Source organism: Trachypithecus francoisi, unplaced genomic scaffold (genome assembly GCF_009764315.1).
Source record: "Trachypithecus francoisi isolate TF-2019V2 unplaced genomic scaffold, Tfra_2.0 Lachesis_group12, whole genome shotgun sequence".
Classification (NCBI taxonomy): Eukaryota; Metazoa; Chordata; class Mammalia; order Primates; family Cercopithecidae; genus Trachypithecus; species Trachypithecus francoisi.
Genome location: NW_022681457.1, coordinates 37,577,795 through 37,601,852, shown reverse-complemented (window position 1 = coordinate 37,601,852; position 24,058 = coordinate 37,577,795). Strand labels below are relative to the sequence as shown.

At 38.9% G+C, this 24,058-nt stretch overlaps 1 protein-coding gene across 1 annotated transcript in view; it reads right to left on the bottom strand.

Annotated features, from left to right (window-relative positions):
• Window positions 1-24,058, bottom strand: part of MSH4 (mutS homolog 4) — a 127,525-nt gene that overhangs the window by 70,856 nt on the left and 32,611 nt on the right. The window contains 1 exon segment of the mRNA XM_033225331.1: window positions 5,501-5,568. Coding sequence (XP_033081222.1) covers window positions 5,501-5,568 — 68 coding nt within the window.

Here is a 24,058-nt window from a genome sequence, read left to right as displayed (position 1 = left end):
GAAGAACACGTCATCACTTCTGTGATATTTCTGCCAATATTGTGTAACTTGAATCTAACAATAAAATAATTCAGGTCAGGTGTGGTGGCTCATGCCTGTTACCCCAGCACTTTGGGAGGCTGAGGCAGGAAGATCACTTGAGGTCAGGAGTTTGAGACCATCCTGACCAACATGGTGAAATCCATCTCTACTAAAAATACAAAAATTAGCTGGGCGTGGAGGGGGTGCCTGTAACCCCAGCTACTTGGGAAGCTGAGGTAGGAGAATCACTTGAACCTGGGAGGCGGAGGTTGCAATGAGCCGAGATTACGTTACTGCATTCCAGCCTGAGTGACAGAGTGAAACTCCATCTCAAAAAAAAAACAAAACACAAAAAAAGGGAAAGAAAAATAGTTACTGGGCCGGGCGCGGTGGCTCAAGCCTGTAATCCCAGCACTTTGGGAGGCCGAGACGGGCGGATCACGAGGTCAGGAGATCGAGACCATCCTGGCTAACACGGTGAAACCCCGTCTCTACTAAAAAAATACAAAAAAACTAGCTGGGCGAGGTGGCGGGCGCCTGTAATCCCAGCTACTCGGGAGGCTGAGGCAGGAGAATGGCGTGAACCCGGGGGGCGGAGGTTGCAGTGAGCTGAGATCCGGCCACTGCACTCCAGTTCGGGCCACAGAGCAAGACTCTGTCTCAAAAAAAAAAAAAAAAAAGAAAAAAAAAAAAAAAAGAAAAATAGTTACTGATTTCTGGGGAAAAGCCCACAAAAAGTCATGCAGGCTCAGCTCTGTATAACATACTAATTTTCATAATAATTTTGATCTAACTAAAACTGTTATAATAATACTGGGTGATGAAAAGTAGGGATGTAAGTATCTGTGTTTGTGTGAGATAAGGAAGAAAAAAGAGTGAATATTCATTTTTCTGGTAGGGGATTAATATGAATTTAATCAAGAAAGTGAAAAGACAACACACAGAATGGGAGAAAATATCTGCAAATCATATATACAATAAGGGATTGGTATCCAAAACACATAAAGAACTCTTACAACTCAGAAATAAAAATACAAACAACCCAATTTAAAATGGGCAAATAATATGAATAAATATTTCTCCAAGGAAGATACAAATGGCCAATAAGCATATAAAAAGATGCTCAACATTGTCAGTCATCATGGAAATGCATACCAAAACCATGAGACACCCAACAGGCTCACCAGAATCAAAAACTAAGATAATAACAAATCTTGGCAAAGATGTGGAGAAATCAGAATCCTAAAACACTGCTGGTGGGTACCTAAAATGATGAAGTCACTTTGCAAAACAATCTGGCAGTTCCTCAAATTATTAAACAGAGTTATCACATGACCCAGCAATTCCATTCCTAGATATATATCAAGACAAATGAAAATGTATGTACCTAGAAAAACTTACACACAAATATTCATAGCATTATTCATAATAGTCAAAAGTGAAAACAACCTAAATATCATCAACTGATAAATCAATAAACTAAATGTGTTATAGCCATACAATGTAATATTATTTGTTAATAAAGAGAATAAAGTATTGATAAATGCTACAACATGAAACTTGAAAACATTATGCTAAGTTAAAAAATCCAGTCACAAAAGACTACCTGTACATATTAAAATGTTCCATTTCTATAAAATGTCCAGGATAGGTAAATCTGTAGAGACAGACAATAGATTAGTGGTTATCTAAGGCTAGGGAAAGGGGGTTAGAAGGAATGGGAAGTTATTGCTAGTGGGTGCAGGATTGCTTCTGGGGATGATTAAAATGTTCTAAAATTGACTGTGGTGATGGTTGTACAACTCTGTGAATGCACTAAAGACAATTAAATTATAGGCTTTGAATGCATGAATTGTAATCTATGTAATTCCATCTCAATAAAGCTGTCTTATTTTTAAAAATGAATTGTGAAATATATGTAGAATTAAACCTATTACAATAATAGCATAATGTTAGGGAAGAGGGAAATGATGGTATACTAGTGCAAGGCTCTTATATCATATGTAAAATATTATAATATTATTTAAAAGTGGACTGAGGCTGTGTCTGATGGTTCACACCTATAATCCCAACATTTTGGAAGGCCTAGGCAGGTGGATTGCTTGGGGTCAGGAGTTTGAGACCAGTGTGGCCAACATGGTGAAACCCCATCTCCACTAAAAATACAAAAGTTAGCATGGCATGGTGACATGCCTGTAGTCCCAGCTACTAGGGAGGCTGAGGCACAAGAATCACTTGAAGCTGGGAGACAGAGGTGGCAGTGAGCGAGATGGCGCCACTGCACTCCAGCCTGGGTGACAGAGCAAGACTCTGTCTTAAAAAATAAAATAAAAAATAAACAAAAATTGACTGAATTCAGCTAAAGATGTATTCTATAAACCCTAAATCAATAATTAAGCTAATAAAGGCAATGAGTTATATCTAATAAGCCAACAAAGGAAATGAGATGGAATCATAAAAAATAATACAAAAGAAGGCAGAAAAAAAAAAGGGAGTAAACAGATGAAAAAAAATGGCAGATTTAAATAAAACATATCAATAATCTTATTAAGTAATAAATAAAAGTAATAAATAAATGTAATAAATACCTCAATTAAAAGTAAAGTATTCTCTGATTGCATGCAAAAAGTTAAGATCTAATTATGTCTCACCTACAAAAGCCTTCTTTAAATGTAAAGACAAAAATAAGTTAAAAGCAAAAGGATGGTAAAGATATGCCATGCCAACACTAACCAAAAGAAAGCCAGAGTGGCTATATTAATATTAGACACAGTAGATTTCATAGCAAAAATATTACTAGGGATAAAAAGGGTCATTTAATAATGACAACAGTCTCAATTTATAGAAGACATAGCAATCTTAAATGTGTATGAAACTAATAACAAAGATTCCAAATGCATTAGATAAAAACTGATAAAACTGCAAGGAAAAATAGACAAATCCACAATTACATTTAGAGATTTTGACACTCCTTTCTTAATAACTGATAGAACAAAAAGAACAACAACAACAACAACAAAAATGTAAAACACCTTAGGGATATAGGAGATTTGAAGAACACTACCACACAACTTGAACAAACTGACATTTATGGAACGCTCCAACAAACAACAGTAAAATACACATGGTTTTCAAGTTGACATGGAACATTTACTAAGATTAACTCTATTTTGGGCCATGTAAACAATGTCAATAAAGCTAAAAGGATCTAATACATGTTCTGTGACCATTGGGGAATTAAGTTAGAAACCAATAACAAAAAGATATTTGGAAAGTCCCCAAATACTGTAAATAAAATAACATACCTCTAAAAACCCATACATCAAAGAATTTTTAAAAATAAATTAGAACTTGTTTTGACCTTTTTGAATGAAAAAGAATTCACAACATATCTAAAATTGTGGAATACAGCTAAAGTATTGCTCAGAGAGAAATTTATAGTACTAAAATATTTATATTAGAAGGAAAACAGGTCTCAAATCAGTTACTTCAGCTTCCTCCTTTACAACCTCAAAAAAGAACAGTAGGCACAGAGTAAGCAGAAGAAAGACTGATAAAACCAGAAATCAGTGAAATAGAGAACAGGAGAAAAAAAGAGAAACCAATGAAATAGAAAGTTGGTTCCTTGAGAATACCAATGAAATTGATAACGTCGAGCCAGGCTGATTAAGAAAAACAGAGAACATATTAAAGTTATCAACATCAGGAATGAGAGAGTATATTACTGCCAATTTTACAGATATAAGAAGGGTATTATGAGACAGTTTATGCTGATAAATTGAAAAGTTGGGTGAAATGAAAAATTCTTTAAAAGCTACAAGCTACCAAAGCTCGTTCAAGAAGAAATAGATAACCTGAAGAGTACTATGCCTATTTAATAAGTGGAATTGATAGTTAAAAACTTTCCTACCAAAAAAATTCCAGGCTTTAATGGCTTCATTTGTGAATTCCACCAAATATGTAAGGAAGAAATGATACCAGTTCTATGTAAACTCTACCAGAAAATTAAAGAGCAAAGGATACTTCCAAACTTATTTTATGAGGGCTGCTAATTTAATTCCAAACATCAGTTGTTTTAGGTTACTTCCCATTTGTATATATTGAAATATAAGCAGCTTCAATTATTTAAGGAAACTAAGTTCTGTGCCTGCCCAACAGCTAAAGCTTTTCAGTCTAGTGATGCTTTTATTATAAATGAACTGTAAGAGTATTTTCTTTATAATACAAAAAGGCTTCCCAAACATAGATTAGCTTTCAATGGATTTACAAATGTCATCAAATTATAAATTAAATTTTATTGATGTGCAAGACTTCTTTTCTTTTTATGCATATGGGCAAAAATATACCTGTATTTCATTATAGTAAATATTCTTCAGTTCATCATAAACGGAAGAATGAAAGCTATTACTTTCTTTATAGAATGTACCTGTAAGCACTATTTAAATTTGAAAAATATGCAGTAAAGATGTTGTTTCATTCTTAAAGGTTAAGAATATTTGAAGACTTGGTCAAGCGTGGTGGCTCACACTTGTAATTCCAGCACTTTGGGAGGCCGAGGTGGGTGGATCACTTGAGGTCAGGAGTTCAAGATCAGCCTGACCAACATGGTGAAACTCCATCTCTACTAAAAATACAAAAATTAGCCAGGCATGGTGGTGGGTGCCTGTAATCCCAGCTACTTGGGAGGCTGAGGCAAGAGAATTGCTTGAACCTGAGAGACAGAGGTTGCAGTGAGCCAAAATCGCACCACTGCACTCCAGCATTGGTGACAGAGAGAAACTCCATCTCAAAAATAATAATAATAATAATAATAATAGTATTTGAAGACTAATCAAACTTCACATAGTGATCACTTTTAAGAAGAATCTAAACTCTTTAGCCTTAATATATTTTAGTTATTTATTAGGCAAATATTATTATAGTCTAAGTCTTTTGAAAATTATATGTAACTCCTTAATATTTGATCAGTAAAAATAGGCCAATTCCTTAACTATCTAAAAAACAATTCTTTTTTTTTTTTGAGACAAGGCCTCACTATATTGCCCAGGCTGGAGTGCAGTGATGTGAACACAGCTCATTGCAGCCTTGACCTCCCAAGGCTCAAGTTATCCTCCCACCTCAGCCTCCCCAGTAGCTGGGACTACAGACATACAACATCATGCCCAGCCAATATTTTGATTTTTTGTAGAGATGGAGTCTCATTTTCTTGCCCAGGCTTGTCTTGAACTGCCTTGACCTCCCAAAGTGTTGGGATTATAGGCATGAGCCACCATGCCTGACTGAAATTTTAAATTTCACTATAACCTACAGGAAAATACATTAGGAAAAAAGTTTCCTCTACAATGGCATAAAATACTCCAGATATCAATAATGAAGGACTTTCCCAAAACATTTTGATATTTTCCAATTGTTACATTACATTAAGACAAGTTCCATCACATAATGTATAATAAAACACAAAATGTATACAAAAACATACCGTGTCTTGCTTTGGAATTTGGACTAAAACAGAAAGAAGCTGCTCTGTATCAAGAAATCTTGATATAACTGAAACAAACAAACAAATGTGAGTATTTAAACTTTATGGTACAGTTGAAAATATTGACTATGTAAAATACTATCCTCAAAGAATAAAATAGAACAGTTCTACCTGCAAATATTACCTGTTTTGTCTTCTTTATCTTACGTGTAAAAGGAATATAACTAAATTCTAATGTCCTTTTGTTAATTTTGAGTACTCAATCTCACCTCAAAATTTAATGCTGCTAACCATCCCTTCTGCTGTGGTTTGCCTGTCCCCACCAGAACTCATGTCGAAATCTTAATTCCTAGTGTGGCAATGTTGGGAGATAAAACATTTAATAGGTGGGGTCTAGTGGAAAAACATTTGGGTCACAGAGGCTCCATTCTCACAGGCAGCTTAGTGCCATTCCTACCGAGATGAGTGAGTTAACCCCTTAATAAAACTAGATTAGTTTACACAGAAAGGGACTAGTTCCCACACAAGAACAGGTTGTTATAAAGTGAGGATGTCCCTCATTTTGCTCTTTGCATGTGTCTATTTCCTCCTTGACTGTCCTCCATGTTATGATGCATGATGAAAGCCCTGACCAGAGGCTGAATAGATGCCAATGCCATACTCTTGGACTTTCCAGTCACTGGAATTGTGACCCAAATAAACTCGTTTCTTTGTAAATTACCCAGCCTCAGGTATTCGATTATAGCAACACGACTTACCTTCCTTCTTGAAACTCTACTTCTCTGGTTTTGATATTGTCTATCATAATTTTCTTCTCACCTTTTTGATCTTTACTTTTCTTCATGATACTTAAAAGATGCTTGGTTTAAAAGTATAGTTCAACCACTAACCACATAACCTTCCCAAGAGTTACCTAACTTCTGTAAACAATAGCTGTTCTCATCTTTTAAATGCTGATAACATCTACCTCCCAGGTGTGTTGTGAGAATTAAGTGAGGCGATACCTGTGCTATGGTTTGAATATGCCCCCCAAAGTTCATGTGTTGGAAACTTGATCCCCACTGCAACAGTCTTGAGAGGTGGGATTTTTAAGAGATGGTTAAATCATGAGGGCTCTGCCTCTGTGAGTGAATTAATGCTATTATCACGAGAGTGGGTTCCTGATAGAAGGATGAGTTCAGCTCCCTTCCTCTCATATGCATGCATGCTCTCTTGCCCTTCCACCATGTTACCACACAGCAGGAAGGTCCTGCTGTGAGCCACTCGACTTTGATCTTCCCCACCTGCAGAACTGTAAGAAATAAATCTCTGTCCTTTATAAATTACTCAGTCTCAGACATTCTGTTATAGCAGCACAAAACAAACTAAGATAGAAAATTGGTACCAAGACTGGGGTTGTTGCTATAATAAATACCTGAAAATGTGGAAGCAGCTTAGGAATTGAGTAATGGGAATGGGTAGAGGTTGGAAGAATTTGGAGGAGCAGGTTAGAGAAAAACCCAGATTGCCATGAACAGAACATTAAGGGCAATTCTAGTGATGGCTCAGAAAAAGGAAAGAAATGTAAGAAAACTCTGGAATGCTGTAAAGACTACTTAAGGGGTCATGATCAGAACATTGGTGGAAATATGGACAGTAAAGGCCATTCTGATGAGGACTCAGGTGGAACTGAAAAACAAAATCTTGGAAACTGGAGTAAAGGCCATCCTTGTTACACAGTTGCAAATAACTTGGCAGAACTGTATCCATGTCCTAGGATATTGTGGAAGGCAGAACTTAAGAGGAATGAACTAGGATATCTGGCAGAAGAGCTACCTAGGCAGCAAAAATTCAAGATATTGCATAACTTGTTTCAGTGACTCACAGTAAAATGAGAGAAGAGAGAAATACTTTAAAGATGACATTTATAATTTAAAAAGAAGCAGAATAAAAAAATTAGGAAAACTCTCAGCCTGGCCACATAAAATATATGTTCAGGGGAGAATAGTAAGGGTGTGGTCAAGTGATTGCTAAAAATATCAGCATAGAAAGAAGCCAGGTTCTGTTCATGAAAACAATGAAAATGACTCCAAAAACATTTCAGAAATCTAGGGAAGCTAGGACCTTGAGGGAAAGGTTTCCAGCGAGGTGCTTGTGAGACCTCAGCATTTGCTGCCCTGCAGCACCTTGGAACTCTGCTCCCTCAATTCTGCATAGCGCCTCTCGGCCACCACAGCTGTAGCTCAAGTGAGCCCAGCTGCAGCTCAACCCACTGCTCCAGAAGGTATAAGCTGTATATCTTGGCAGTGTCCACATGGTGCTAATTCTGCAAGCACACAGAATGCAAAAGGTATGAAGCCACAGTGACTTCTTCCTAAATTTCAAAGGATGTTGAGGACAGCCTGAGGCCCTGGCAGAGATTTATCATGGGGCAGAGCCACCACAGAGAGCCTACCACAGAGAGCCCCCACTATGCCTAGTGGAGCCATAGGACAGAGGCCATCATTCACAGAGTCCCCACTAGGGCAATGCCTAGTAAAGCCATGGGAGTGGGGTAATCACCCCCCACCTCCCTACCCTGAGACCACAGAACTGTAGGGGGCACCAGCATGTAATTCCAGTCTGAGAAAGCCATAGGCATGAGACTGCAAACCATGAGAGATGCTCAGTGGACTAAGCCCTGAGGCTGTCTGAGGCCTTGAGAGCCCAACTTTTACCCCACTGTGCCCCTGATGTGGGATATGGAGTCAAAGAAGATTATTCTTCAGCTTTAAGACTTACTATTATTTTCCTTGTGAGGTTTGAACTGATTTCCTTGGGCCTGTTACTCCTTTCTTATTGCCTATTTCTCCCTTTTGCAATGGAAATGTTTATCCTATGCCTGTCCCAACATTTTGGAAGTAGATAACTTGTTTAATTTCTTAGGCTCATAGCTGGTGGGGAATTTGCCTCAGGATGAATCATGCCTTGAGTCTCACATATCTGATTCAGATGAGATTCTGGACTTTTGAGTAAGTGTTGAAATGAGTTAAGACTTTAGGCCTATTTTGCATGTGAGAAGGACATGAATTTGGGGGAGCCAGGAGCAGAATGCTATGGTTGAATGTGTCCCCAAAGTTCATGCATTAGAAACTTAATCTCAATGCAATCTTGTTGAGAGGTAGGACCTTTAAAGGGTGAAGAGGGCTCTGCCCTTATGAATGGATTAATGCCGTTATCACAGAAGTGGGTTACTTGTTCTGGAAGTAAATTCTGGATAAAAGGATGAGTTTGCTCCCCTTCCTCTCTCTCTTGTATGTGTACTCTCTTGTCCTTCTGCCTTTTGGTGTGGGATGATGCATCAAGAAGGCCCTCACCAGATACAGGTCCCTTACCTTGCAGATTCTAGCCTTCAGAACTGTAAGAAATAAATCACTGTTCTTTATAAATTACCCACTCTCAGGTATTTTATTACAGCAACACAAGTAGACTATGACAATGTGTAAAGTGTCTTGCATTTACCACCACTCAAAAACTTACTTTATTCTTCTCAATTTATTTTCCAACTTATAGTGTTCTACAAAAATAAATTTATAGAAAATTGTAATCTATCTCTTTTAAATATCCCCAGGTATTCTTTAAAAAAACTTTTAACCATTTCAGCCCAGGTGTGGTGGCTCATGCCTATAATCCCAGTACTTTGGGAGGCCAAGACAGGAGATCACTTGAGCTCAGGAGTTTGAGACCAGCCTTGGCAACACAGTGAGGCCCTGTCTCTACAAAAAATAAGAAAATTAGCTATGTGTGATGGTGCCTACCTGTAGTCTCAGCTACTCAGGAGGCTGAGGTGGAAGGACGGCTTGAGCCAGGGAGGTGGAAGTTGCAGTGAGCCAAGATTGTGCCACTGCACTCCAGCCTGGGCAACAGAGCCAGACTCTGTCTCAAAAAAAATAATAAAAATAAATATAAATAAGTAATAAACTGTAACCATTTAACATAGAGATTGTTTAAAAATGTACTTATTTCCCCATACTTGAAATACAGTAAACAATGATAACTATTTCTTAAGGACTCATGGTTATTATCACTGTAATATATAACCTTAAAAGTTTTTATATAGACTTACTAACACTTTCTCAAAGTGGTGTCATGCTGTTATCCCTCAAAACACAAAATAAGAGCCAGGTGTGGTGGCTTACGCCTGTAATCCCAGCACTTTGGGAGGCTGAGGCAGGAGAATCGCTTGAACCCAGGAGGTGGAGGTTGCTGTGAGCCAAGATCGCGCCACTGCACTCCAGCCTGGGCAGCAAGGGTGAAACTCTGTCTCCAAAAAAAAAAGAAACCCACAAAATAAGAAAATGTTTATTTTACCTGCTACCTGTTCAAACTGTCAGGTGTCTTGATAGTTTTCAGTTTGCCTATCTCTAGAACTGTCCCCTTTCTAATTTTCTGTTTCTATGGTAATTCATTATGTTAAAACTGTGTTTTGAGGACTAAGCTCTGATTTTCCATCTGGCCCAAATTCCTACCTAAGGGGTCTGGGGAGGTATGCCCTACAAACCATAGATTCTCATCAGATGGGTTTTATTTGACCCTGTATATTGTGACTTGCTTTTCAATCTGACTCTGGCATAACATTATGAAACAAGGAATACAATATTTAACCCCAAAATATACTTCCTTGCCATGCCTTGAAATTGCCCTGCAAAGTCTCTTGTGGGAAAAATTCACATTCTATGGAGAATCCCTCTACCCCTTTGTTTTCCTTCCTTTATTTGCAGATCAGAAGATGATCAACTAAGAGCCAGGCATCCTTTCAGGTCCAATAAGAAACATTTTACAAACTGCTATCTCTCTGAAGTCTGCTATCTGAGAGATTCCTCTGCACAATAAAACTTGGTCCCCATAATCCTTTATCTTAACCTGAACATTCCTTTCCATTAATCCCAAGTCTTCAGATAAACTCAACCAACTGTCAACTAGAAAATGTTTAAATCTATCTATACTCTGGAAGTTCCACCGCCTGCTTTGAGTTGTCCTGCCTTTCTGAACCAAACCATTGTACTTCTTAAATGTATTTGATTGATGTCTCATGCCTCCCTAAAATAAGCAAAACCAAGCTGTACTCTGACTATCTTGGGTACATGTTCTCAGGACCTCCTGAGGGCTGTGTTCATGGGCCATGGTCACTCATAGTTGGCTCAGAATAAATCTCTTCAAATATTTTACAGAGTTTGATTCTTTCCGCCAAAAGTTTAAAAAATTAGAATAGGCTAAATAGATTGCAGCTATAATATTCATTATGTTCAGTATGGCACAATATTATTATGACATTTTACATGTGATTCTACTACTCAGACTCTCTTAAGCCCTCATTTATATTGCTCTTTCTCTTTCCAGACTCCCCTTTCTTCCTTTCCCCAAATCTATCATTACAACCAGAATGTTTCTAAAACAGTATTTGATCAGTGCTCTCTAGGTTCAGAATGGTCAGCTCCATATTGCCTGAAGGAAAAAAAATAAACTCCTTAGCATTATAAAAAGGCCCTTCATAGTCTAGTCTCAATCCTCATTTCCTGCCATTTCCCAAGGCTTTAAGTCATAAATAACTACTGGCCAATCCTTAAATACAGCAAGCTCTTTTACATCAACCTAAGTACAGCCAGGCATGGTGACTCGTGCCTGCAATCCTAACACTTTGGGAGGCTGAGATGAGAAGATTGTTTGAAGTCAGGAGTTCAAGTTCAGCCTTGGCAACAGAGCAAGACCCTGGCTCTACAAAAAAATGTAAAAATTAGCCAGGCATGCTGGTGCAGGCCTGTAGACATAGCTTCTCAAGAGGCTGCAGCAAAAGGATCACTTGAACCCAGAGGTTTATTACAGTAAGCTATGATAGTGCCACTGCACTATAGTCTGGGTGACAGAGCAAGACCATGTGAAAGAAAGAGAGGGAGACCAAAGAAAAATAAAATGGGTGGGGGAGGGAGGAAGTGAGACAGGGAAAGAAATGACTGGTCAAGATCAGAGCCAATGGCATGCATACCAGATCTTTATCCTAACCACTATATCCAAAGAACATCTGCACTACTCCTGTGGACATCAACATACATTGCACAGGCATGTTCCTTTAATCTCGAATATCACTGCTAGGATTCTCCTGTTGCTAAAATCCTACTCCTTCTTTTAAGCTGAAATATTATTCCTGCAAATCCCATCTAGATTCTGTCTTTATCCCAACTCCCTTCTCTGTGTTCCCATGAACTACTCAATTGTTACTGCATTTATCACATTGTATCAAAATTATTTAATTAGAGTTCTGTTGCCCTAACATGGATGTGAGGTCCTTGAGGACAGATATAGCTTAATGTTCCTCATCTTTTTATCCCTAACACCTATAGAATGTCTATAATAAAGGAGGTACTAGGTTTTTTTTTAAAGGTTTAGATTCTCATGTTTTAATAAACTGTAAAAATTACCCTCCCACTCTGCCCTATGCCCTTCTCCCCTACTTTATTATGTATTAAGATAAATTACAAACCATTAAGACATAGAAAACACGGCTCACACCTGTAATCCAAACACTTTGGGAGGTCAAGGCAGGTGGATCACTTGAGGTCAGGAGTTTGAGACCAGCCTGGCCAACATGGTGAAACCCCATCTCTACTAAAAATACAAAAATTAGCCAGGTGTGGTGGTGGGTACTTGTAATCCCAGCTACTTGGGAGGCTGAGGCTGGAGAATCGCTTGAACCCAGGAGGCAGAGGTTGCAGTGAGCCGAGATTGCCCACTGCACTCCAGCCTGGGTGACAGAGTAAAACTCTGTCTCAAAAAAAAAAAAAAAAAAAAAGACAGAAAAAAAAGAAGAAAAGGAAAGAAAAAGATATAGAAAACAGAGACACATTTATTTATAGATATAAATTTGAAATTTTCAGTCATAAGGAATTTAAAAACTTAAAATATATGAAAATTAAAGTTTAAAAAAATCCAAGTTTATCATCAAATTTTTATCATACAAACAGTATTGTCTTGGGAATAACAGAACACAATTTCAACAGATTCAACAACAAATCAATAGTTTAACAAATATGTTAAACTGTTATGTCCTAGCCTTATATGAGAGTTATCCAACAAAACATGCATTTACAATATAGTAAAATAAGTGTCATAACAAGATACTACAGGAAACATGTATTAAAGATGCCTAACACTGACTTGAGGAATCAGAAAGGCTTGTAGCAGAAGTCACATCTAAACTGGAATGGTAAAAGATGAAGTGCAGTTAGCTAGAGAAGCCTGGGAGAAGGAGTTGCAGGGAAGGAGGAGGAGGTATTCTAGGCAAAAATTATAGAGTTCCAAGGCCAGAAAATGACAGCAGATATGTTCAAGTAACTTAAAGAAGCTCATTTAGACTAGAAGACAGAATGGAGAGAGGAGTAGCAAGAGATGCTGTGGGAGATTACAGGAAAACAGCTATATGGAAGAGTTTGCATTTTAATCTAAAAGTTGTGAGAAGAGAATTTAAAGAGAAAAGATTGAAGGATTTTATGCAGATGAGTATAGTAACCAACACCCTCTCCCAGTCACCCGCAGAGATCTGCTTCCTAATCCCTGGAATTTGTGAATATGTTAACTGATAAAAGGAAGTTTCTAGTTGGGATTAAATTAAGGATCTTGAGACAGAGAGATTATCCTGGATTGTCTCTTGCCCCCAGTATAATCATAAGAGTTCTTACAAGAGGGTGGCAGGAGGATCAGAGTCAGAGAGAGAAGATATAAGTACAAAAACAGAAGTCAGAGGAAGGGAAAATGCTCTACTTCTGGCTTTAAAGATAGATGAAGGGCTAAGAGTCAAGAACTGTAGGCGGCCTCTAGAAAGTGGAAAGAGCAAGAAAATGGACTCCCCCTCCAGAGCCTCCAGAAAAATGTAGACCTCCTGACACACTAATTTTAGCCCAGTGAAACTGATTTTGGACCTCCAGAACTGTGAGATAATATATTAGTGTTGTTTTAAGCCCCTAAATTTGTGGTGATGTTTTATATGCATATTAAGAAATGAATACAGAGTGATACGCTTAGATGTATGTTTTCAAAAGATCACTCAGGTAACAATGTAAAGAAAAGGCTAGAAATAGCAAGGTTGAAGAAGGGTGACCAAATAGGAAGCTCTTACAAGAAATGAGATGAGAGAATTAAAGTATCCTGGGCTGCAGTGGCACCCATGGGGATAGAAGAAGCAGATACATCCAAGAGGTCTATAGCAAGGAGACGTGGCAGATTTGATGACTGAATGGAAGGAAGGTATGAGTTAAGAATGGCTTTTATGTATCTAGCTTGCATAAAGAGGTTGGATGTAGAGCTATTCACTGAAACCAGGAAGAACTGATTTAGAAAAGAAGATGGCGGCCAGGTGCAGTGGTTCATGCGTGTAATCCCAGCACTTTGGGAGGCCGAGGCGGGTGGATCACCTGAGGTCAGGAGTTCGAGACCAGCCTGGGCAACATGTAGAAAATCCCATGTCTACTAAAAATACAAAAATTGGTCGGGTGTGGTGACGGGTGCCTGTACTCTTAGCTACTCGGGAGGCTGAGGCAAGAGAATCACTTGAACCCGGGAGGCAGAGGTTGCAGTGAGCTGATATTGCACCATTGCACTCCAGTGTAGGTGACAGCAAGACTCTGTCTCAAAAAAAAAAAAAAAAAAAAAAAAAAAAGGCGCAGTTTGGGCACATTAAGTTTCAGGTGATATAGGAACACCTAATAAATGCTCTCATTCCATTCAAGCTGCTATAAAAAATTACCACAAGTTGAGTGGCTTATAAACAAGAGAAATTTATTTCTCACAGTTCTGGAGGCTGGGAAGTTCTCACCTCAAGGTCCTGGGCAGATTCAGTGTCTGGTAAGAGTCCACTTTCTGGCTCATAGATGGCACCTTCTCGCTGTATCTTCACATGGTAGAAGGGGCAAGGAGTCTCTCTTGAGCTTCTTTTATAAGGGCACTGATCCCATTCATGAGGTCTCTGCTGCCCTGGTGTAATCACCTCCCAAAGGCTCCACCTCCTAATACTATCACCTTGAAGGTGAGGACTTCAACATATGAATTTTGGAGAAGCACAACATGCAGATCACAGCAAATGCTCAGAAGGTGATAAGATACTTGAGTCCAAGAGTCTGGAGAGATATTTGGGCATGAGATGTAAATCTGGAAGTCGTGAATATGTGAATAATAATCATAAAACCATGAAACTGGGTAAGCCATATAATAAGGAAATTCAGGATAAAAGGACAACCCAGAACATATCTTTGAAGAGCCATAGCATTTAGGAAATAAGCAAAGGAAGAGAAATATATTAAAAAGACTCAGAAGGAAACCACAAAGATATAGGAAGAAAATCAGGAGATTATGTAATCACAGAAGCAAAGAAAGGCAGTAATTCAATAATGACAGATATTCAGCCGTATCAAATAAACTGTGGATACCTCTCTTATTCAAATAAGAAAACTAATGTGTCCATTACATTTAACAATTTGCCTGTTGTTGACTGTGTTAGGTTGGGTTCTCCAGAAACAGACACTGAAGCAAGGACTTATGTGCCAGTAACTTATTACGAATGTGCTTCAAGCCTGGGCAACACAGTGAAACCCCATGTCTACCAAAAACATAAAAATTAGCTAAGTGTGGTGGCATGTGCCTGTAGTACCACCTACTTGGGAAGCTGAGGTGCGAGGATTGCTTGCGCCCAGGAGGTAGAGGTTGTAGTGAGCTGAAATCGCACCACCACACTCCAGCCTAGGCAACAGAGTGAGATCTTGTCTCAAAGAAAAAAAAAAAAAAGAAAGAGAGAAAGAAAAGAAAAAGAAAAAGAAAGAAAGAGAAAAAGACATGGCTTCCAGAAGAAATCAGTAGAGCAGTGAAAAAGGACAGAGAAGGGAAACCAAGTCAACCAACAGTGTGATTTCAGGTGAAGTTATGTGGAAGGTAACTTCAACTAATCTTGCAAAGGAATTCTGGAGTTTAAGTTATATTCTGGTTTTTGCCAAATCAATGTGAAAGAGCTGGGCTTTCATACCTTCACACCATACAGTCATTTAAGGGCTACCAGGCATTTTGGGTACTCTGTGCTTAAGAACAAAGGGCTCTAACAGTCTGAAGGTAGGCCTAGGAAAAGAGTCCAGGTGTGGGCCATTAGGCACACAGAGCAGCAAAAGGTGCATACTGAAAGGTAAAAGGGATCCAAGATGATCTGTACAGAGAACCAACAAGATCTGCTCCAGTGACTTTGACAAGAGCAGTCTCAGCACAGTACTGGGCACAGAAATGACTGCAGCACATTGAGATGTACTGATGAAGAGAAAATAGTGAGCATAGGAAATTTGTTTTTCAACAGGTTTGGCTATGAATAGAGAAGTGATATAGTGGTAGCTGGAGAAGTTGAAGTCCAGGGAGAGTTTTTACAAAGATGGGAGAGACATGAGGAAGCTTAAATCCTCTTAGAAGAAGGCCATATTGAGAAAAAATAATGAAGATACAGGAGATGAGTGCAAGGATGGGATCCAGGACACAGATGGAGGAATTAGCTAGAGAATACCACTTCCAGCTTAAACAAAGGGAGTGAAAAGTAGATAAGTATAAATGCATATTTGGTAGCAGAAAGTTTAAAAAGATAACAATGGTTGGAGCTTGACCAATGTAACATGATTAAATGACTTTTCATATTCTTGGCACTTATGTATTACACTAAATGGCAGGTACAAGTAGACCAACAAGATGTTGCTATTAACAAGAAAAGAAAGGATAGTTAAAAATGGCCTCTTTCTGCCTTTCCCAATACTAAATATACAGGAATATATATATTTTAAAAAGAACATACTGAACAACATTGGACAGGCAGAGTCACAGTCAATATAATACCAGAATTTTGAAGGAATTACACTAATAAAAGGTATTTGGAATTGGACTGAAGAAAACCTACCTAGGTAGTAAATGCCTTCTATATGTGAATGCACCACTTTCATGTAGACTACCAGAACACAAGCTGGGGTAGACAGGCAACTGGAGGTATGAAAGACAGACCATGCTGCAAGCAACCAAAACCTGGATAAAGAGTAGTACATATAAACTATCCTTCCACCTGCAGATTTCAGAAGAAAATTGCACCACGACAGTGGACAAACAGCCAGGTTGCAAAGGCAAACTTCTTTTCCTTCTCCTTTTTCATTTTTTAAATTTTTAAATTATTATTATACTTTAAGTTCTAGGGTACATGTGAACAACATGCAGATTTGTTACATATGTATACATGTGCCATGTGGGTGTGCTGAACTCGTTAACTCGTCATTTCCATTAAGTATATCTCCTAATGCTATCCCTCCCCTCTCCCCCTACCCCATGACAGCCCCTGGTGTGTGATGTTCCTCACCCTGTATCCAAGTGTTCTCATTGTTCAATTCCCACCTATGAGTGAAAACATGTGGTATTTGGTTTTCTGTCCTTGTGATAGTTTGCTCAGGATGAAGATTTCTAGTTTCATCCATGTTCCTACAAAGGACATGAACTCATTCTTTTTTATGGCTGCATAGTAATCCATGGTGTATATGTGCCACTTTATCTTAATCCAGTCTATCACTGATGGACATTTGGGTTGGTTCCAAGTCTTTTCTATTGTGAATAGTGCCACAATAAACATACGTGTGCATGTGTCTTTATAGCAGCGTGATTTATAATCCTTTGGGTGTATGCCCAGTAATGGGATGGCTGGGTCAAATCGTATTTCTAGTTCTAGATCCTTGATGAATCGCCACACTGTCTTCCATGATGACTGAATTCGTTTACATTCCCACCAAAAGTGTAAAAGCATTCTTATTTCTCCACATCCTCTCCAGCACCTGTTGTTTCCTGACTTTTTAATGATTGCCATTCTAACTAATGTGAGATGGTATCTAATTGTCATTTTCTCATTTCTCTGATGGCCAGTGATAATGAGCATTTTGTCATATGTCTCTTGGGTGCAGAAATATCTTCTTTTGAGAAGTGTCTGTTCATATCTTTTGCCCACTTTTTGATGGGGTTGTTTGATTTTTTCTTGTAAATGTGTTTAAGTTCTTTGTAGATTCGGGATATTAGCCCTTTGTCAGATGGGTAGATTGTAAAAATTTTCTCCCATTCTGTAGGCTGCCTGTTCACTCTGATGGTAGTATCTTTTGCTGTGCAGAAGCTCTTTTGTTTAATTAGATCCCATCTGACAATTTTGGCTTTTGTTATCATTGCTTTTGGTGTTTTAGACATGAAGTCCATGCCCATGCCTATGGCCTGAATGGTATTGCCTAGGTTTTCTTCTAGCGTGTTTATGGTTTTAGGTCTAACATTTAAGTCTTTAATCCATCTCGAATTAATTTTTGTATAAGGTATAAGGAAGGGATTCAGTTTCAGCTTTCTACATATGGCTAGCCAGTTTTCCCAGCACCATTTATTAAATAGGGAATCCTTTCCCCATTTCTTGTTTTTGTCAGGTTTGTCGAAGAACAGATGGTTGTAGATGTGTGGTATTATTTCTGAGGGCTCTATTATGTTCCATTGGTCTATATCTCTGTTTTAGTACCAGTAACACGCTGTTTTGGTTACTGTAGCCGTGTAGTGTAGTTTGAAGTCAGGTAGCGTGATGCCTCCAGCTTTGTTCTTTTGGTTTAGGATTGTCTTGGCAATGCGGGTGCTGTTTTGGTTCCATATGAACTTTAAAGCAGTTTGTTCCAATTCTGTGAAGAAAGTCATTGGTAGCTTGAAGGGGATGGCATTGAATCTGTAAATTACCTTGGGCAGTATGGCCATTTTCACAATATTGATTCTTCCTATCCATGAGCATGGAATGTTCTTCCATTTGTATGTGTTCTCTTTTATTTTGTTGAGCAGTGGTTTGTAGTTCTCATTGAAGAGGTCCTTCACATCCCTTATAAGTTGTATTCCTAGGTATTTTATTCTGTTTGAAGCAATTGTGAATGGGAGTTCACTCACGATTTGGCTCTGTGTTTGTCTGTTATTGGTGTACACAAATACTTGTGATTTCTGCATATTAATTTTGTATCCTGAGACTTTGCTGAAGTTGCTTGTCAGCTTAAGGAGATTTTGGGCTGAGATGATGGGGTTTTCTAAATAAACAATCATGACATCTGCAAACAGGGACAATTTGACTTCCTCTTTTCCTAATTGAATACGATTTATTTCTTTCTCTTGCCTGACTGCCCTAGCCAGAACTTCCAACATTGTGTTGAATAGGAGTGGTAAGAGAGGGCATCCCTGTCTTGTGCCAGTTTTTAAAGGGAATGCTTCCAGTTTTTGCCCATTCAGTATGATATTAGCTGTGGGTTTGTCATAAATAGCTCTTATTATTTTGAGATACGTTTCATTGATACCGAATTTATTGAGAGTTTTTAGCATGAAGGGCTGTTGAATTTTGTCAAAGGCCTTTTCTGCATCTATTGAGATAATCATGTGGTTTTGGTCTTTTATATGATGGTTTTGGTTCTGTTTATATGATGGATGACGTTCACTGATTTGCATCTGTTGAACCAGCCTTGCAACCCAGGGATGAAGCCAACTTGAGCATGGTGGATAAGCTATTTGATGTGTTGCTGGATCTGGTTTGCCAGTATTTTATGGAGGATATTTGCATCGATGTTTATCAGGAATATTGGTCTAAAATTCTCTTTTTTTATTGTGTCTCTGCCAGGCTTAGGTATCAGGATGATGCTGGCCTCATAAAATGAATTAGGAAGGGTTCTGGTCTTTTTCTATTGATTGGAATAGTTTCAGAAGGAATGGTCCCAGTGCCTCTTTGTACCTCTGGTAGAATTTGGCTGTGAATCCGTCTGGTCCTGGACTTTTTGTGGTTGGTAGGCTCTTAGTTATTGTCTCAATTTCAGAGCCTGTTATTGGTCTATTCAGGGATTCAACTTCTTTCTGGTTTATTCTTGGGAGGGTGTATGTGTCCAGGAATTTATCCATTTTCTTCTAGATTTTCTAGTTTATTTGCACAGAGGTTTTTATAGTATTCTCTGATGGTAGTTTGTATTTCTGTGGGATCACTGGTGATATCCCCTTTATCAGTTTTTATTGCATCTTTTTGATTCTTCTCTATTTTCGTCTTTATTTGTCTTGCTAGCAGTCTATCAATTTTTTTTTGATCTTTCCAAAAAACCAGGTCCTGGATTCACTGATTTTTTGACAGGTTTTCTGTGTCTCTATCTCCTTCAGTTCTGCTCTGATCTTAGTTATTGCTTGCCTTCTGCTAGCTTTTGAATTTGTTTGCTCTTGCTTCTCTAGTTCTTTTAATTGAGATGTTACGGTGTCAATTTTAGATCTTTCCTGCTTTTGCTTGTGGGAATTTAGTGCTATATATTTCCCTCTACACACTGCTTTAAATGTGTCCCAGACATTCTGGTATGTTATGTCTTTGTTCTCATTGATTTCAAAGAACGTCTTTATTTCTGCCTTCATTTCATTATACACCCAATAGTCATTCAGGAGCAGGTTGTTCAGTTTCCATGTAGTTGAGTGGTTTTGAGTGTGTTTCTTAATCCTCAGTTCTAGTTTCATTGCACTGTGGTCTGAGTGTTAGTTTGTTATAATTTCTGTTGTTTTACATTTGCTGAGGACTGCTTTACTTCTAACTATGTGGTCGATTTTCATATAAGTGTCATGTGGTGCTGAGAAGAATGTATATTCTGTTGATCTGGTGTGGAGAGTTCTGTAGATATCTATTAGGTCCACTTGGTTCAGAGCCGAGTTCAAGTCCTGGATATCCTTATTAACTTTCTGTCTCATGGATCTGTCTACGGTTGACAGTGGGGTGTTAAAGTCTCCCATTATTATTGTGAGTCTGAGTCTCTTTGTAGGTCTCTAAGGACTTGCTTTATGAATCTGGGTGCTCCTGTATTGGGTGCATATATATTTAGGATAGTTAGCTCTTCTTGTTGAATTGACCCCTTTACCATTATGTAACGGCCTTCTTTGTCTCTTTTGATCTTTGTTGGTTTAAAGTCTGTTTTATCAGAGACTAGGATTGCAACCCCTGCTTTTTTTGTTTGTTTGTTTTCCATTTGCTTGGTAGATCTTCCTCCATCCCTTTATTTTGAGACTATGTGTGTCTCTGCACGTGAGATGGGTCTCCTAATACAGCACACTGATGGGTCTTGACTCTTTATCCAATTTGCCAGTCTGTGTTTTAGTTGGAGCATTTAGCCCATTTACATTTAAGGTTAATATTGTTATGTGTGCATTTAATCCTGTCATTATGATGTTAGCTGGTTATTTTGCTTGTTAGTTGATGCAGTTTCTTCCTAGCATTGATGGTCTTTAAAATTTGGCAAGTGTTTGCAGTGGCTGGTACCAGTTGTTCCTTTCCATGTTTAGTGCTTCCTTCAGGAGCTCTTGTAAGGCAGGCCTCATGGTGACAAAATTGCTCAGCATTTGCTTGTCTGTAAAGGATTTTATTTCTCTTTCACTTATGAAGCTTGGTTTGACTGGATGAAATTCTGGGTTGAAAATTCTTTTCTTTAAGAATGTTGAATATTAGCTCCCACTCTCTTCTGGCTTTTAAACTTTCTGCTGAGAGATCTGCTGTGAATCTGATGGGCTTCCCTTTGTGGGTAACCAGACCTTTCTCTCTGGCTGCCCTTAACATTTTCCTTCATTTCAACTTTGGTGAATCTGACAATTATGTCTTGGAGTTGCTCTTCTCGAGGAGTATCTTTGTGGCATTCTCTGTATTTCCTGAATTTGAATGTTGACCTGCCTGGCTAGATTGGAGAAGTTCTCCTGGATAATATCCTGAAGAGTGTTTTCCAACTTGGTTCCATTCTCCCTGTCAGTTTCAGGGACACCAATCAGATGTAGATTTGGTCTTTTCACATAGTCTCATATTTTTGGGAGGCTTTGTTCATTTCTTTTTTACTCTTTTTTCTCTAAACTTCTCTTCTCACTTCATTTCATTCATTTGATCTTCAATCACTGATACCCTTTCTTCTGCTTGATTGAATCAGCTACTGAAGCTTGTGCATGCATCACGTACTTCTCGTGCCATGGTTTTCAGCCCCATCTGGTCATTTAAGGACTTCTCTACACTGTTTGTTCTAGTTAGCCATTGGTCTCATCTTTTTTCAAGGTTTTTAGCTTCTTCGCGATGGGTTTGAACATCCTTCCTTAGCTCGGAGAAGTCTGTTATTACCGATCTTCTGAAAACTTCTTCTCTCAACTCGTCAAAGTCATTCTCTGTCCAGCTTTGTTCCATTGCTGGCGAGGAGCTGCATTCCTTTGGAGGAGAAGAGGCACTCTGATTTTTAGAATTTTCAACTTTTCTACTCTGGTTTCTCCCCATCTATGTGGTTTTATCTACCTTTGGTCTTCGATGACGATGACATACAGATGGGGTTTTGGTGTGGATGTCCTTTCTGTTTGTTAGTTTTCCTTCTATCAATCAGGACCCTCAGTTGCAGGTCTGTTGGAGTTTGCTAAAGGTCCTGTTTGTCTAGGTATCACCAGTGGAGGCTGCAGAACAGCAAATATTGCAGAATGGCAGATGTTACTGTCTGATCCTTCTTCTGGAAGCTTTGTCTCAGAGGGGCACCCGGCCATGTGAGGTGTCAGTGGGCCCCTACTGGGAGGTGTCTCCCAGTTAGGCTACTCAGGGGTCAGGGACTCACTTGAGGAGGCAGTCCATTCTCAGATCTCAAACTCCGTGCTGGGAGAACCACTACTCTCTTCAAAGCTGTCAGACAGGGACGTTTAAGTCTGCAGAAGTTTCTGCTGCCTTTTGTTCAGCTATGCCCTGCCCCTGGAGGTGGAGTCTACAGAGGCAGTTAGGCCTCCTTGAGCTGCAGTGGGCTCCACCCAGTTGGAGCTTCCAGGCAGCTTTGTTTACCTATTCAAGCCTCAGCAATGGCAGACACCCCTCCCCCAGGCTCGCTGCTACCTTGCAGTTCAATCTCAGACTGCTGTGCTAGCAGTGAGTGAGGCTCCGTGGGCTTGGAACCTCCAAGCCAGGCACAAGATATAATCTCCTGGTGTGTCATTTGCTAAGACCATTGGAAAAGTGCAGTATTAGGAGTGTCCCGATTTTCCAGGTACCATCTGTCATGGCTTCTCTTGGCTAGGAAAGGGAATTCCCGACCCCTTGCACTTCCTGGTTGAAGTGATGTCCCACCCTGCACTGTGGGCCGCACCCACTGTCTGACAAGCCCCAGTGAGATGAACCCAGCACCTCAGTTGGAAATGCAGAAATCACCCGTCTTCGGTGTTACTCACGCTAGGAGCTGCAGACTGGAGCTGTTCTTATTTGGCCATCTTGGAACCTCCTCTATTCTTTTTTTTTAAAAAAATTATTTTGTATTTATGGGGTACATGTGCAGATTTGTTGCATAGATACATTGTGTGATGCTGAAGTTTGGGCTTTGACTGAATCCAGCACTCAGATAGTAAACATAGTATCCAATATTTTTGAACCCTTGCCCCATTCCTCTCCCCTTTTGGAGTCCCCAATATCTATTGTTCCATCTTTATATCCCCATGTGTATCCAATGTATAGCTCCCACATATAAGTGAGAACATGCAATATCTGGTTTTCTGTTTCTGCATTCATTCACTTAGAATAATGGCCTCCAGCTACATCCATGCTGCCAAAAAGAACATGATTTCATTCTTTTTATGACAGCATAGTATTCCAAGGTGTATATGTACCAAATTTTCTTCACCCAGTCCACTGTTGATGGGCACCTGGGTTCATTCCATGTCTTTGCTACTGTGAAAAATGTTGCAATAAATATACGAGTGCAGGTGTCTTTTTGGGAGAACAATTTATTTACCTTTGGGTATATATCTAGTAATGGGATTGCTGGGTTGAATGGTAATTCTATTTTTAGTTCTCTGAGAAAGCTCCAAACTGCTTTCCACAGAGGCTGAACTAATTTATAATCCTAACAACAATGTAAAGCATTTCCTTCTCTCTGCAGACTTGCCAATATCCGTTATTTTTTGACTTTTTAATAGTAGCTATTCCAACTGGTGTGAGATGGTATTTCATTGTGGTTTTGATTTGTACTTTTCTGAAGATTAGTGACCATTGAGCATTTTTTCATATGTTTATTGGTCTCTTGTATATCTTCCTTTTGAGAAGCTTCTGTTGATGTATTTTGCCCAGGGCAATTTTCTTATTCAAATAAGGGAACCAAAATGTCCATTAAATTTAACAATATGGACAGTGGATGTTAAAGTCTTCCACTATTATTGTGTGGGAGTCTATGTCTCTTTGTAGGTCTCTAAGGACTTGCTTTATGGATCTGGGTGCTCCTGTGTTGGGTGCATGTATATTTAGGATAGTTAGCTTTTCTTGTTGTATTGATCCCTTGACCATTATGTAATGGCCTTCTTTGTCTCTTTTTATCTTTGTTGGTTTAAAGTCCATTTTATCAGAGACTAGGATTGTAACCCCTGTATTTTTTTTTCTTTCCATTTTCTTGGTAAATGTTCCCCCATCCCTTTATTTTGAGCCTATGTGTGTCTTTGCACATGAGATGGGTCTCCTGAATATAGCACACTGATGGGTCTTGACTCGTT